This window comes from Podarcis raffonei, chromosome 1 (genome assembly GCF_027172205.1).
Source record: "Podarcis raffonei isolate rPodRaf1 chromosome 1, rPodRaf1.pri, whole genome shotgun sequence".
NCBI classification, from domain to species: Eukaryota; Metazoa; Chordata; class Lepidosauria; order Squamata; family Lacertidae; genus Podarcis; species Podarcis raffonei.
In genome coordinates this window covers 48,649,578-48,664,313 of record NC_070602.1, presented here as the reverse complement: position 1 = coordinate 48,664,313, position 14,736 = coordinate 48,649,578, and the positions used below count along the sequence as shown (strand labels likewise).

The 14,736-nt window shown below is 39.5% G+C and overlaps 1 protein-coding gene and 1 long non-coding RNA gene across 21 annotated transcripts in view; one reads left to right on the top strand and one right to left on the bottom strand.

Annotated features, from left to right (window-relative positions):
- GPHN (gephyrin) overlaps window positions 1-10,243 on the top strand; it is a 234,953-nt gene extending 224,710 nt beyond the window's left edge. For all 20 annotated transcript variants that reach the window (XM_053385637.1, XM_053385662.1, XM_053385629.1 and 17 more), the window contains 6 exons: window positions 3,004-3,091; window positions 4,231-4,304; window positions 5,087-5,151; window positions 5,592-5,695; window positions 6,010-6,106; window positions 9,240-10,243. In XM_053385637.1, the coding sequence (XP_053241612.1) occupies window positions 3,004-3,091; window positions 4,231-4,304; window positions 5,087-5,151; window positions 5,592-5,695; window positions 6,010-6,106; window positions 9,240-9,373 (562 nt within the window). In that variant the 3' untranslated portion in view covers window positions 9,374-10,243. The remainder of the gene's footprint in view (window positions 1-3,003; window positions 3,092-4,230; window positions 4,305-5,086; window positions 5,152-5,591; window positions 5,696-6,009; window positions 6,107-9,239) is intronic.
- The window catches only part of LOC128412663 (uncharacterized), a 64,835-nt gene that overhangs the window by 18,236 nt on the left and 31,863 nt on the right, over window positions 1-14,736 (bottom strand). The gene's annotated exons all lie outside the window — the stretch shown is intronic.

The window sequence follows — 14,736 nt, the reverse complement described above, 5'->3', positions numbered from 1 at the left end:
ACATACTCCCTTACAGCTAGGTGCCTGGTTCCTGGGTTCCAGCACACACCATTACGACCAAGTAAGGAAACCTAGAATTGAGCCTACATAGATAAGGGCGTAGGGTCATGTAATTCATCATGGTTCTCACTGAGTTATTTGGACAAGAAAATGGTCAGTAATTTGGGAGAGAGCTAAAGATGAAGGAATCTGCCCCTGGGGTTGTGGGTGTCAACATACAGGTTTAGTCCCCAAGTCACTGATATCCCTGCATATACTGTTTTTCCTTCATCCATGGCTGCCATTCATTCCAGTGGGGAAAAACTAAATCACTGCAATTTGTGACAACTTTGCAGTGAGAACACAGCTTGTCCACCATCACTGATACAGGGATGACCCAGCAGGGAGGATTTGGGTGGGAGAAAAATACATCTCTAGGTACAGAACATACAGATTTCTTCCCCATGGTCCTTCTGTGTATTGGCCTTCTTTTAAGACAAATCCTGCCTGTTCCAATGAAGTGTGGCTTGCTACTTTACATATAAACAGGGAGTTTTCATTGAGCTTTCCATAGTGATATGCATGTTTATTTTTTGTATGATACAGATTACAAGAACGACGTATTTCATTACATTTTCTAAACTAAACTCACTGTACCTGAAGTTACCGATTCATTCATGCTAGTAGTGGCCAATGGGGCAGCGGAGGCAGAGCACCACTGCTCTCCCAGCTTCCTAGCACAGTGTGTTGCTGGTGCTTACCAGAGTGGCAAGGCATGGGGAACTCAGTACAGCGCAGCATGGTGGAGCCAATCTGCTGCTTTTGCCATTATGCACCCAGACTACGCAGAGCTTCCTGCACCTTGCACTCCCCTTCTAGTAAGCACCAGCAACATGCTGTGTTTGGAAGCCAGGAGAGCAGCAGCATCCCCCATCCACTGCTTCACACAGATTTAATTAAAAAATTTAAAATCTCTTGCAATTTTCTCTGAACATGACTTCTCTAAAGACCTTTCTACTTAATATTAGATCTCCCAATAGACATTATACTCTATCTTTAACTTCCCTCATGACATTAGTAGATTTTATTCACTTTGATATATCCAACTATATTATTTGCATTGTTGTGAGAAGGGCAATTGCATCTATAGAAGATGCTTAGAAATTCTCATACTGTTATTCCTCAGGACATATTCTCCAAAGAGATGTCTCATTCTGTTGGGTGACCCTTCTTTTCTGGAAGACTTTAGTTATAACTTCAATTTCTTCCTCATTTCGTACCACCACTCCAGATCCCTGTGTCATACTTTGAGCACAAGTAACTTGTATCCAGGTGAGAAGGAGAGATACTGGGGATGCACAAAGACCTCCCTTTCCACATAATGGTCTTATACATTGCCAAGGAAGAAAACAGGGCTCCTATGTGCATAAGTGTAGCCAGGGGGTGCAGTTGCCCCCCCCATCAAGTAAATAAAAATACTTAACTGACCAATTACACTGCATAATGTCTGCCCACCCCCCAATAAATCCTGACTATGCCCATGCCTATCTGGAAGCTGTGCTCACAGTGGGAGTGGATCATTCCCATATTATTAACATATGGTTATAGGTTTGAACTTTGGAAGTAAATCTTTGCAGGTCTGTTCCTACACAAGAAGGAAACCGTTGTGGGAAAGTGAATGCAGATAATTCTTTCAATGATGAAGTATGAAATGATATGCACTCTAGATCTTATCTAACAGTTGAGATGTTTGGAGAAACTGTTTCAATTGTCACAACAGTGACTATCATTCATGTTTACATATATACATGTTCATTATGTAGTCTTAACTGTTCATTCATAAGTTACTCTTTATACATTTTCATTGTTTTTTGGTGTTTCTATGATGGTGTTGGTTAGATAATTCTTTCAAAACATATAACTAACGTTCATAGTTTCCTTTTATCTGGAATATTACATAACAGACGATGATACAAATGTGTTCAAAGTTCATAATGTATAAGTTTACAGAGACCAAGACAGTTTCAAGATACCATTTATCAGTGCTAGCTCTAAGATATGGGGCCATCTTGGCCATATGCCTTCTGGGGGTGGGGGGGGGAGCTCCCTGAACAGGGCTGCAGGCACCTCACTACATCAGTTTGCTTGCATTCTGTCTCTGGGCCCAAACCACATTGCCACCCAGAAGCAGAGAGCTAGGTGACAGGAGAATGCTGCCCTATCTCCTCTAATTGCCGCACACATGCTAGGAGAACAGATGATCAGGTAGTAACAAGGTTGAAGGAACCAATTTAGGAAGTCTGCAGTTCAGACACACTCACACACCTCTGGTGTGGTGAACTTCATAGACGCCCAACTATGCTCTAATCATATGTGACAAGGACCTCCTGAACAGCTAACCCTATCCAGCTGCAGCTGGGGGCTGCACTGGAGTAGGAATGAGAGCTCACAAACAGCAGCACAGTTTGAATCTGGGACAGATTTTGTTAATCACTGTTAGTTTCCAACAGCATTAACTGAGCTGAGACCATTTATAGTTTTGACATTCATCATGAGCGGTAGAGAATAAAATTTAAAAAATTGGAAATATGGGGTTTTCATTACCTCTCTAAAAGGTATAAAGTAAATTATGATTCTTTCCCTCCCTCCTTTTCTGGCTGCTGCTTAATGTTATCCTGTAGTAGCCCATCCATCTGAATTGTTGTAATGCACTATGTGACTGACTACATTAATATTACTATATTCAGAATTAGTCTGGACTAGCTTAACTGCATACCAAGATTGCTTGTGCATTCAGTTAACATTTCCGGTACACGAACAAAATACTGTGCCTACTATTACTGTTTCTTGATAGTTTTACTCTTGGAGAATATGTTCTGCCTGCTTAAAAAGATATATTTACATTTGGTTGCGTTTTTTGGTTGTTGTTTATGCAGAGATGTATGTATCCCCCTCCCCCCTTTTAAAGTACTTGGAATGTACAAATTAATGGTCATTAACCTGCTTGCTTTTGTTCTCCTTCAGTCCAGATGATTTACTTAATGCCTTGAATGAGGGTATCAGTCGTGCTGATGTAATCATCACATCAGGAGGTGTGTCCATGGGTGAAAAGGTATGTGCAAAAACTATGTTGAGGTTGAGGCCGGGAAGTTAAGCCAGAGATGAAGCAATAGGAAGAAAAATATATTCAGAAATGACAAGTGCTAATGATAACAGAGGAAATCTGAGCATGGTCTCGATCTCCCATTGTTGGGGGGAGGCCACTTGAAAGGTTTCCAAATTAAGAAAGAAAAACCCTTAATTTTTTCCCTGTACTCTACTGTACCGAACAGGGTTTCCAGGGTTAAAGGATTTGTTGTTTCTTTTCTTTTCTTGTGTAAGCCACCCTGGAAATATCAATTGGTCATTGAAGGGCAGGTGTAAAATTCAGAAATAAATGTATAAAAGAAAGGGTAACCATAGTTCACTGCTGCTAGGCTTTTAGATATTCTGTGTCACTGAGAACCAAAGATATATTGTCTTCTTCTTGTTTAACAGGACAAAGAGCAACAGGGTTATGTGACCCATTGCTAAGCTATTATCACTCCATACCCCAAACTATTAGACACTGGTGGAATGTTTTTGTGGTCTAAATAGAATTGAAGAAGTGGTGAGATGAGCTTGTGAAGCTGTGCCACATTTTCAATAATTGTTTGGAAAAACCTTTAAATATGGGATAACTCTGGAATGCCTCAGTTTTAATAATGCGGCATAAGTAACCCACGTAATTTGAGGATCCCTTTGCATCTCAGTACACCAGGCAAAGGATCATTCTGGTCAGAACTAGCCCACACATGGAAAGAATTGACATATTAGTTGTTCTTCCTCTGTTCTGTGGGTGGCAATTAATGTCCATTCTTAATTGGTCTAGTGATTTATCTAGTTAATTTTGATAGTAAACTTCACTCTGACATGCTGATTAATTTTGAAACCCCCCAAGCGTCAACATCCAACTTCTTAGAATGACAAGTGGGGTTCAGTAATAAAAGATCTATGATTGCCATTTTATTATATTATATGTGTTTTGATGTATTTGTAATTTTTTTGTTGGCTACCTTGAGTGTCGTTTGATAGAAAGGCAGGATTCAAATTTACTTAATAAATAAAACTTGTAGGACTGGACAAGGTATCATCCTACATATCTTAATTAATACTTTTGAAAAATTAGGTGTTGTAAATACCTTGAAAACTTTGTTTTTATTTTTAAAACAGGACTATCTTAAACAGGTGCTGGACATTGATCTTCACGCTCAGATTCACTTTGGCAGGGTTTTTATGAAACCAGGGTGAGTAACATTTCCTAGTTAGATATGGACTTGGATATACTACCAAATAGGCAAAATAGTCCGATCTGGTAGAAGTTTCCTATAATTCCAGCAGACACAGGTTTGGGGCTTCAGGAACATTTTACAACTATGTAGTGGCAGAGGAAAGGTCTAAAGGGGGGGGGGAGAGAGAAAAGGTCTGTAGGATGAAACCTCCCTCAGCCTGAAAAGCGAGATGAGTGCTGCACCCCATAGTTGCTTTTGACTGGACTTAACTATCCAGGGGTCCTTTAGCTTTATCTACCTTCCTCCTGAAACATTCCTTAAGTCTTTTAACCTCACTGCACAGATATAACTCTAATCCCCTGTCACTTACAGATGTATTGCCAATCAATCACTGTATAAAAGACCAAAGCAGGATGCATCTTCAGTTTCTCCCCATTACACATCATGATCACATTGAGAGTTTCTCTGCCCTTGGCTGCTGTTTGAGGGGACAGGGAAAGTCACATCAACTTTACTACACATATTTTGTTTCACTAAACATTACAGGGGAGATAGGTGAAGGAGACACAGGGCTGCTTCTTTTAACATCCCATGTTATATCTAGTTCCTTTAACTGGTGATATTATTCGTTTTGCTATTTATAAACTTGCTTTTAACATTGGTTTCTATTGACAATTTTAAGGTATAATTTTATTTTTATAGTTTCGTTAAAAACTGTTTAGAGGGTCTGTTTACAATTAAGTTTTATACAAATTTTGTTAAATAAATAGTTTTAGCAGCTGACTTTTTTTTCCTAGGTTGCCAACAACCTTTGCAACTTTGGATATTGATGGTGTAAGAAAAATAATATTTGCACTCCCAGGTAAGGTTCGTTGAATTATAATTATAATTGTCCTTCATGGATAACACAAACAAAATCCAAAACAAAATGCAAAGGTTTTTATGTTTGGACCTCTAGTTCCTAAATGAATTATCTTTGTAATCTCGCATTCGTGCACTATATACTGTTACATCTTTAATATGCAATAATGCCTATGGCTCTAGTGAAGGGAACCTGCAGCTTTCCAGATGTTTTTGGACTATAACATCTGTCACCCCTAGGCATAGGCAATGGTCAGCGGTGATGAGAATTGTCCAACAACATATGGAAGGCTCTGGTTCACTATCCCTGCTGCAGGTAAAATATATCATCTGTTCCTAGCACAGCTGTACAGCAAAGTAACATTGGGCGGGGGTCATTCCCTAAATAATTCTACATTGCTGATCTATCAACTGTTGTGGGTTTTTTTCTTTTTCCTCCAGGGAATCCTGTGTCAGCAGTTGTTACCTGCAATCTTTTTGTTGTCCCAGCACTGAGGAAGATGCAGGGAATCCTGGATCCTCGTCCCACTATCATAAAAGCCAGGGTGAGTTTTTAAATATGCAACGAGCTTCTGAGGCACTCTGTGTAGTCACTGGTGTGCACCCTTCCTGATTCCTGCCGTTTTTGCACCTGGTGTCAATCGCATACGGGGAAATTCAGGCTGCACCATTAAAGTGGATTTGGTGCTCTTGCGCTACAAACACAGCAACTGAGATAATAATTGCTTGCCATTATGTCATATAACTTCCCAACAAACAAATCAAAATGACTGTTCAGTAAACAGCCAACATTGTATTAACCACCCTGCAAACTTTGTACATGACATAGTATTTTCTTTCTGTGCATGCTTTTCCACAGTTATCATGTGATGTGAAATTGGACCCTCGTCCAGAATATCATCGGTGCATACTGACTTGGCATCACCAAGAACCACTGCCTTGGGCACAAAGTACAGGTTAGCTGTTTACTATCGTTTTCTATTTCTTGTGCTCCTTGACTGGGTTTACGGGTTGCAGAATATGGAGAAATGAAAGGAACCGTGAATGACTTGTGCTTTCTCCACTTGTGATGGCCGTGTACCATGTGAAAGGTAGTCCCAACCTACCTTCCCACAAGCTAAGATGATGATGATTTCTATATTGCCCTTCATCCAAGGATTACAAGATTGTTTACAATATAAAATCTCAAAAATACAGTAACAAACAAAAACAAAACAGCGACCCCACCCCCCAGTTTCAAAGGCCATAGAACGCATCTTGGAAGTTGCACAGCTTCCGAGGTGCATTTTTAATTTTTTTTCATTGACTCTGCACCCAGCCCATTGATTCTTGGTTTTCGAACGTTTTGGAAGTCAAACGGTCTCCCGGAACAGATTACGTTCAAAAACTGAGGTTTCACTGTACTTTAGTTTTCACAAATAATGGGCAGGATTCAACTAATGAATCTCAATAGCAGAAGCCCTGTGAAAGCACTTTCACTTGTGCAGCATCGCTTCCACCCTCTCCTCCTCCTGCACTCCCCAAGGTTTGATATGGAGGGATAGCAGAACCCACAGAACAGCATGCAGGGTAGGAGAGAGGGGATTGTTCTGTCAGGCAAGCCAAAATGCTTACGCTAACAGAACAATCAGAATAGAACATTGAATCCCTCCCAATGTTTTGTTGTTTAACACTATAGAAGCAAAATCTTCAAATACTACTGCTTCCTGTTCTTTGAACATGGATACTACCGCCAGCAGGGACGCAGGTGGCACTGTGGGTTAAACCACAGAGCCTAGGACTTGCCGATCAGAAGGTCAGCGGTTTGAATCCCTGCGACGGGGTGAGCTCCCATTGCTCGGTCCCTGCTCCTGCAAACCGAGCAGTTCGAAAGCACGTCAAAGTGCAAGTAGATAAATAGGTACCGCTCCGGCGGGAAGGTAAACGGTGTTTCCGTGTGCTGCTCTGGTTCGCCAGAAGCGGCTTAGTCATGCTGGTCACATGACCCGGAAGCTGTACGTCAGCTCCCTCGGCCAATAAAGCGAGATGAGCGCCGCAACCCCAGAGACGGTCATGACTGGACCTAACGGTCAGGGGTCCATTTACCTTTACCTTTATTACCGCCAGCATGACTACTATTCCAGAAGAAGGAGTTTGGGCTATAGGAAGAAAAAAATATTCTATCAGATAATAAGGCCACAAACTATGCAAATCAGGATAGGAGCCCATATTACTACCCCTAAAATATAGATACAGATATAAATACATAGACAGACAGATATAGATAAATATATACAGTGGTACCTCCAGTTGCGGACAGGATCTGTTCCTGAGCTCCGGTCAGATCCCGAGGTTTCCGCAACCGGAGGGACCGCTTCTGCACATGCATGTGTGGCGGTAGAGCGCTTCTGCGCATACACGCATAGCAAAATCCAGGTTTGCCACGTACTTATCCCGAAGGATACGTAACCAGAGGTGAACGTAAGTAGAGGTACCACTGTGTTTGTGTGTGTGTGTGTGTGTGTGTGTGCTTATAGAGATGCATATACAGTGGTACCTCAGGTTAAGAACTTAATTCGTTCTGGAGGTTCGTTCTTAACCTGAAACTGTTCTTAACCTGAAGTACAACTTTAGCTAATGGGGCTTCCCGCTGCTGCGCCGCTGCTGCTGCTGCTGTGCGATTTCTGTTCTTATCCTGAAGCAAAGTTCTTAACCCAAGGTACTATTTCTGGGTTAGCAGAGTCTGTAACCTGAAGCATCTGTAACCCGAGGTACCACTGTATATAGATACAAATGCACACATACATGCACACACTACCTTTCCTCAAGAATGTGCTCAAGACAGCAACAATAGACATTATACTCGCCTTCCCCAACCTGGTGCTCTCAAGATGTTGGCTGGGACTGATGGGAATAGTAATCCAAAACGTGGTTGACGAAGGCTGCGTTGGTCTCATGGCCACTGCGTCCATCTTGAGAACCAAGAAGCTTTACCCATTTTCACTGGCATACTGTGCTCACTCAAGTCTTGAACAAGAGGTGCCAGACATCACCTGAGCGGTGGTGGAACTGAGTTTTGGCTGAAAAAAAGCCCTAGTCTTGAGTTGAGTTTGGCTGGGAGTGATCCATTTATACTCATTGTACATTGTAGGGGAGTACAGATATTTTCCCTTCAGGCTTTTTTTCTTTTGCTGGGAAAACAAGTTGTACTAGTGTCCAGACTGCAACGTATCATTTCTAGCAATATTTTAATTCCCTTCACTGTCAGCACCTCAAGACTTTTTCTTCTTAGTAGTGTGTGAGGTATTACATAACTACTGGACATTACCTGTGATGTCACTTCCAATGAGAGAGCCTCCATTTTACCTCTACCCAATGTCTGGGATAATGAGACGCCAAAAGCTTTTAAAACCTTGCACAGCTCAGGAGAAAAAGCTGACATATGTTAGACAAGTTGCCCACTTCAAACTCAAGCTTCCTTTCTAATAAAACTCAATATCTAAGTTTGATATTGGAAATGGAAAAAATATATCTAGATTCTGAAGTGTATTCTTTGAGGCTTATTTAGTTCTAGAAGATTTTAAACCATTGCTAAAAATTGCACAGGAACCTCATATGTGAACTGCTTTGTCCACACCAGTGTTCAGATTCTGGAATATTAGCATATTTATAATGTGCCTAAAACTGCTAGATATGAAAGAACAAAAAATAACACTATCATCTCTGAGTGGTATATGTTAAATGTTAAGGCTAATGTTATATGAAATAAATTTGGGGGTAGGGCTGTAGTACAGTTTTGACACATCCTAGTGCAGATTGTAATTCAGTATGGGGTTATTTGGAAGATAAACTAGGAAAGTGGTGCATGTGATAATTAAAATGTGCAAGCTTAAAATAAGAAAGATGTGGTAAAAGGCATTTCTGCGTGAGAATTCTAAGGGGGAAAGAGAGATCTATTTCCTGGATATTGCCCACATTTTACTTCAAACAACAGATCTTCACTATTTGTGACCATTGTCGCTTTAAAATTATTTTTTGGGAACTGGCTTCAGACGCTGCACTATTCTGTGGCATTTACCCTGCTAACAAGACTTATTTGCTTCTCTGTAGGGAACCAGATGAGCAGTCGTCTGATGAGTATGCGCAGTGCCAATGGACTGTTGATGCTACCTCCAAAGACAGAGCAGTATGTGGAACTTCATAAGGGCGAGGTGGTTGATGTCATGGTCATTGGAAGACTATGATGTCACCAGCAAGAGAGAAGTTTTGATGCATGTCCACATATCATTGACTGTATCCTGTAATATGCAACGGCACAGCTAGTTTTTCTGATTTGGATAAAAGTTGATCAGTATAGTCAACACCTTGAACTATATTTCAAATGAATTTAAATAAATACCTTTTAAAAAAAAACTTTAAAAACAAATCTTAAAGAAATCTATTCTGATTATATCAAAGCAACTTTTTCCTTTCTTGCAATTGCTTTGTGTGTTCAATGCTAGTTCTGATAGCGGTAGCTTTTAGTAGACAGCGGTAGGTGCCTGCAGAACTTGTGTTTTTTCTCATCTTTAAGATACAACTACTTATGCTCTTAAAACAAGGCTGTCTGCTTATTTATACTAGCGTAGACAACACTTGGATTTCCCTTATTAGTATGCTTCATAACCGCTTCACAGAAAGCTTCTGCTTGTTCTTTATCTTGTATCTCGTGTTGATGTGCACAGTGCCAAAAGCAGAGTGGCTGCATTGGGAACCCGACCAAGCCCCGAGGTTTTCACCCCTTGCTGCGCGTTCAGGGATATCTGTCATCCCAGCAGCCACCCAGCTCAGTACTATTGGGCAGTAACTGGATACCTTTTGTTTAAACAAACAACAAAAATTGCTTCCTTAAGTGCTGACAGCCTTTTTAACCAATACATTTAAAAATGTACAGAATTAAAATCTTAAAAAATCAAAGACTGATCTTGTACAGATATTAGTGTTACCAGCATTCGTGTGGAAATTAAATGAGAAAAGAAATAAAACTAATGTTAAACAACTCTGTACCATAACATTTTCTGTAATGATACTGAAACTTAAATGAATAAAAAAAAATCCTGGATCATTATTTAAAAGGTGACTGTGTTAGCCTTGTTGTTTAATAAGAGAAAATAACTCTCCTTTCTTTTTGGGAGGTGGGGATTTTATGGTTAAAGAACACATTTGAGCAAAGAGGATGCCAATGGGGAGATTTTGCAGAGACCTCTCTAAAAACATATGAAGTGCTATCTTCTCGTTTGTGCAATCTTAGACTGGGGTCCCTGGACAAAATTTCAGTGAATATGTTGCACTGATGTATACAAATAGACAGGGATCCAAAGGACCGCATGCAGATTACCACACACATACCAGTGCTTACTTGGGTGCTCCCCATCCAGTCCTTTACATCCCTGAAAAAAGACACTCCTGGGTGTTGTGGGATACTATGGAGTCAGGCTAAACTTAGCAGAAGAGGACATAGCTGGAAAGGGAATTTGGCCATTACTATCCTGCACTTAGTGCTTATGCACAGGATTGTTTGGATCCAGCTCATAAAATCCAAGTAGGCAATTGTCAATGCCACCTATATAGAGTATGTGTCTCTAACGTTGAGATTTAATTTAATTAAAACATTTGGTCCTAAGAAATTGACATCATTGCTCTAAGACACAATGCTAACACATGTAGATAATTAAGTCCTGAAATAATGAGCTGAGATTCAAGTGTAGAAATGGCAACATTGATTGCCACAACTACTCTTTCTGACAACTTCCTCTTCACTTTTACAATTGTTTATTTTGGAAACAGTTTGCCACAGGTAAAGTATAGTATATACCAAAAGTCACTAGGCTAAAATAGATTTATTTCCAGGTTACTAAGTAAAAATGCAAGTAATTCAGGCAGACAGTTTTAAGAATTGCCTTTAAAATGTGGAATAATGAAATAGATTTTCATCTGAGTTCTTCATGCAAATAGATTTGCTGCTGTTATGCCTTCTTAACAATATTTATTTAAAAAAACAAAAACAAAAAGACTCACATAAAAAGTACCCTGTACACAGTACAACTATCACATAAACCAACTATGTGAATATAGCATTGTCAGGTGTGTGTGATATTGTCTGGTGCATAGGGTACCTAATTCATTCTTTTATTTGTTTATGGTTATAATTTAGATAATCTACCCATCCTCTTTTCTGCATTAACTATATTTATTATGACTATAAAATACTTGAAGCTTAGTGCAGAGAAAAGCTGTGGCAAAAGTGTTTCAGGTACACTCAGCATTGTGGCATCAGTGAGCTGCCCAATAGTGTACTGAGAGTTTGGCTATGCTACAGATTCAGACAACTCAAGATGTACGTGGTGTTTCTTTCACAGGATTTGTACTGCTTTTGTATTTTAACTGCTGAATTAGAAATGAAGTGCATGTTTACAAATAGTTGTTCATTATTTTCCAGAAAAAACTGCTCCCAATTTTCATTGGCACTACTTCCTCCCTCGTGCTATTAGTGGGGCTATGCTTCTCCCTATAATATTAACTTATAAAAATATCACTATGCATTGTACTGTTGAGCAAAACTCTTTCATGAATGCATGACTGCACAAAACAATGCCCAAAAAACCAGATGATCCAATGAAAAATATGCTTTCCCACTGTGTGATCACTTTTTGTGTCAGCAATAAGAAGAAAATATTGAGAAGACAAAGACAGTGCAAATATGGTGACCAGGCAAACTGGACTTTTCATCTCCACACATTTAGCCCTTTTCAGTGGTGAACCATGTTTATATTACACCTATTGCTAATTCTTAAATATTTTTAGAATACAAGTCTGGCATCAACCTTTCGTTTTCAGCTTTGTGCTTCAAGTTAACAGTGCAATGACCCTAGAATGGCCATCATTGCCAAGATTGTGCCAGCTACATATGTAGCACTTTCTGCTTGGAAGCCCAACAGCAGCCCAACACAATTCCCAGATGACCAGGTGGAATGTAAGGGTTCACATGATGAAAACTAGGTTGAAACCCTGCACTTTATCTTTGGTAGAAAAGGTGACTTTATACTGTAAACTGCCCTACGATCCTTGGATGAAGGGCGGTATAGAAATTTAACAAATAAATAAATAAAATAAAAGCTGTCTTGCCTTGGGAAAGGGGTAGTTCTCTGCCTAATCAGGAACATTGGTGAACAACAAGAATAACCTGGAAGGTCGTATCAGAAAGTAGCCAAGCAGAGGAACCAAGAGGAGGTGAATTCATAGTTCAAAGGCCAAGACAAGATCAATGCAAATAAGGCTGTTTTAGCAGGCAGAGTGGAAGGAGTACTTGGAGCCAAGTTGAAGAAACAGCTGAGAAACAGGGATTACATGAAATACTGAACTCACACGCCAAAATATTCTGCTAAAATCCAAAAAGTTTGGGTCTAACCAGTGCTTTTTTCTAAATAAATGTTTTGGGGTACTCTCATTTTCCTACTCATATTGAAATACCGCCCCTCAATGAGTCCAAAATTAGATTCACAAAATGTTTAGGGGTATGCATACCCCTGCATACCCCCAGAAAAAAGCACTGGATCTAACAAATGAATTTGTGTATAGCACATCAGTTCATTCTGGTATTCAAAACTAATTACTGGGCTCAAAACTATTTAATTATGTGTATATCTTTGCACCTGATTTCAGCTGATGGATCTCACTGGTCCTAGGTTTTCTTTTCTTTTTTTCTAGATGATGTACTGGCTGCCATGGAGAAAATGATAACAACTTCGAAGCTGACTTAGTGTTCTTTCAAATGTATTCATGTGTTTATGCTCGTATGGTCATGTTATTCAGAAAAAATTGTTATATTCTTAGGTTTATTTAGGCTAGTAATGGCAGACTGCTTCTGAATTATAGTTTGTGTGTTGAATTTTAATGGCTTCCTTTGCAATTTCTTGGGAATAGGGGATGCATTACCTTAGGGTGGGTTTCCCTAAGTAAGTATGTTCTATTGTTTAACATGCCATCTAAATTGACCAACCATTGTTTGCTATTTGCTAGCAAACCAGAATCAGGAACCATAGTTTGAAACAGTTTTGCAAACTATAGTTTGTGCTATGTGCAGTAGTATCCAACATTCCTGTTCTGGGAGGCAAGTGACTTCCACTTGCACAATGCACTTCCTCTCCTCTCCCCTGCTGCCCCACACATGCCCTCAAAAGCAGCTCCGGAGTGTTGGGGAACACTCCAGAGCAGATTGAGAAGTTGAGGTAAAAAGGAGAATTCCTATTTCATGAGCAGAATTCCGTTCATGGCACATTGGATACAACTGATCTTTGCTTTTCTGCATCTACTGGAGTACTGAGCAGACAAGAGATGAAAGTGGACACTCTTCCTTTAAACCATGGTTTGGGTTCTAATATAGGTAGCACAAATTTTATCTGGCATATATAGTATCATAATATTGGAACCTTTGGCTCCTTTTACTCAGATACGTTTTAGGTAAAATGGTAGAAGTTAAGTGATATTTGCTGCTCTTCTACATGACCTGGTCAAAAGAATGCATATGCCAGTTTCAATCTAGTGTAACTACTAGAAAAGGTAAAATATGTTTAAATGGATGAAGTAATAGACATTTTCCTATAATCTCAATTTTTCTTTGATTTTTCTCCTTCTTGTCCTCTTCTTTGTAGTATTTGTCATGAGAATACTTCAAAATACTTTTCAGCAGTTCTTAATTCTCTTCATGAAGCTCTGCAAATCTAGCTGTGCCCTCTCTGCATGTGGGTCAGCTGGTACGAAATCCTTACTACCTAAACACAGGACTCATCTATGGAACACTTCCCACACTATCTTCTAAGTGAGCAGAATTATGAGCTAACCTAACAGCTTTTTTTCTAAACCTATTTCTTAGTCTCTTATTACAACAATTTCATTTTTCATTCTCTGTTGTAGAAGGATATTAAATTCTGTCAGCCTTCATGTCACATAAAAGAGATAATACATCACCTTTAGAGAACTGGATGACTAAGGGTTTTGCTAATAGGTGTCGAGTCTTTCATTTGTCACTAGTTCAAAGCTTATGGGAAATGGCTAGAGCTAAAAATTATCATCCGAAAGCTGTCCAGTGCTATTGTGAAAATCACAAACGTAATGAACTCTTCAACTTAGCTGTCAGAGAAAGCTGTGAAAACAGAAGGTGGTTGATGGGGGTTTCTTAAACTCCTAAGAATTGCCATGTGCTTGATCAGAATATTAAGAGATTTATTATCAAGGATTTAGTCAAATCTGCCTCAGATGATGATAATGATGTCTATTGCTAACTGAAAATGTTAGTCTTGTTACACATGATATTCCACCAATTGTTTATTAGCCATTCATTGGTGATGTCAGTACATTCTCTTAAGATTTAAATTTATAAAAATCCAGTTCCTAATTAGTTCTGGTTTTACATCACCACACCAAATCTTACTGATTACAAGCCCAATTTTCATTTACATTAATTGCATATGGTGTGTGGAAGATATTAGCCAATGTAATAGCATAGTCTTCTATTCTGGAGAGGAGGTCACTTCTACCCTGGGGTCTGTAAATCTCTCTCCCATCCACA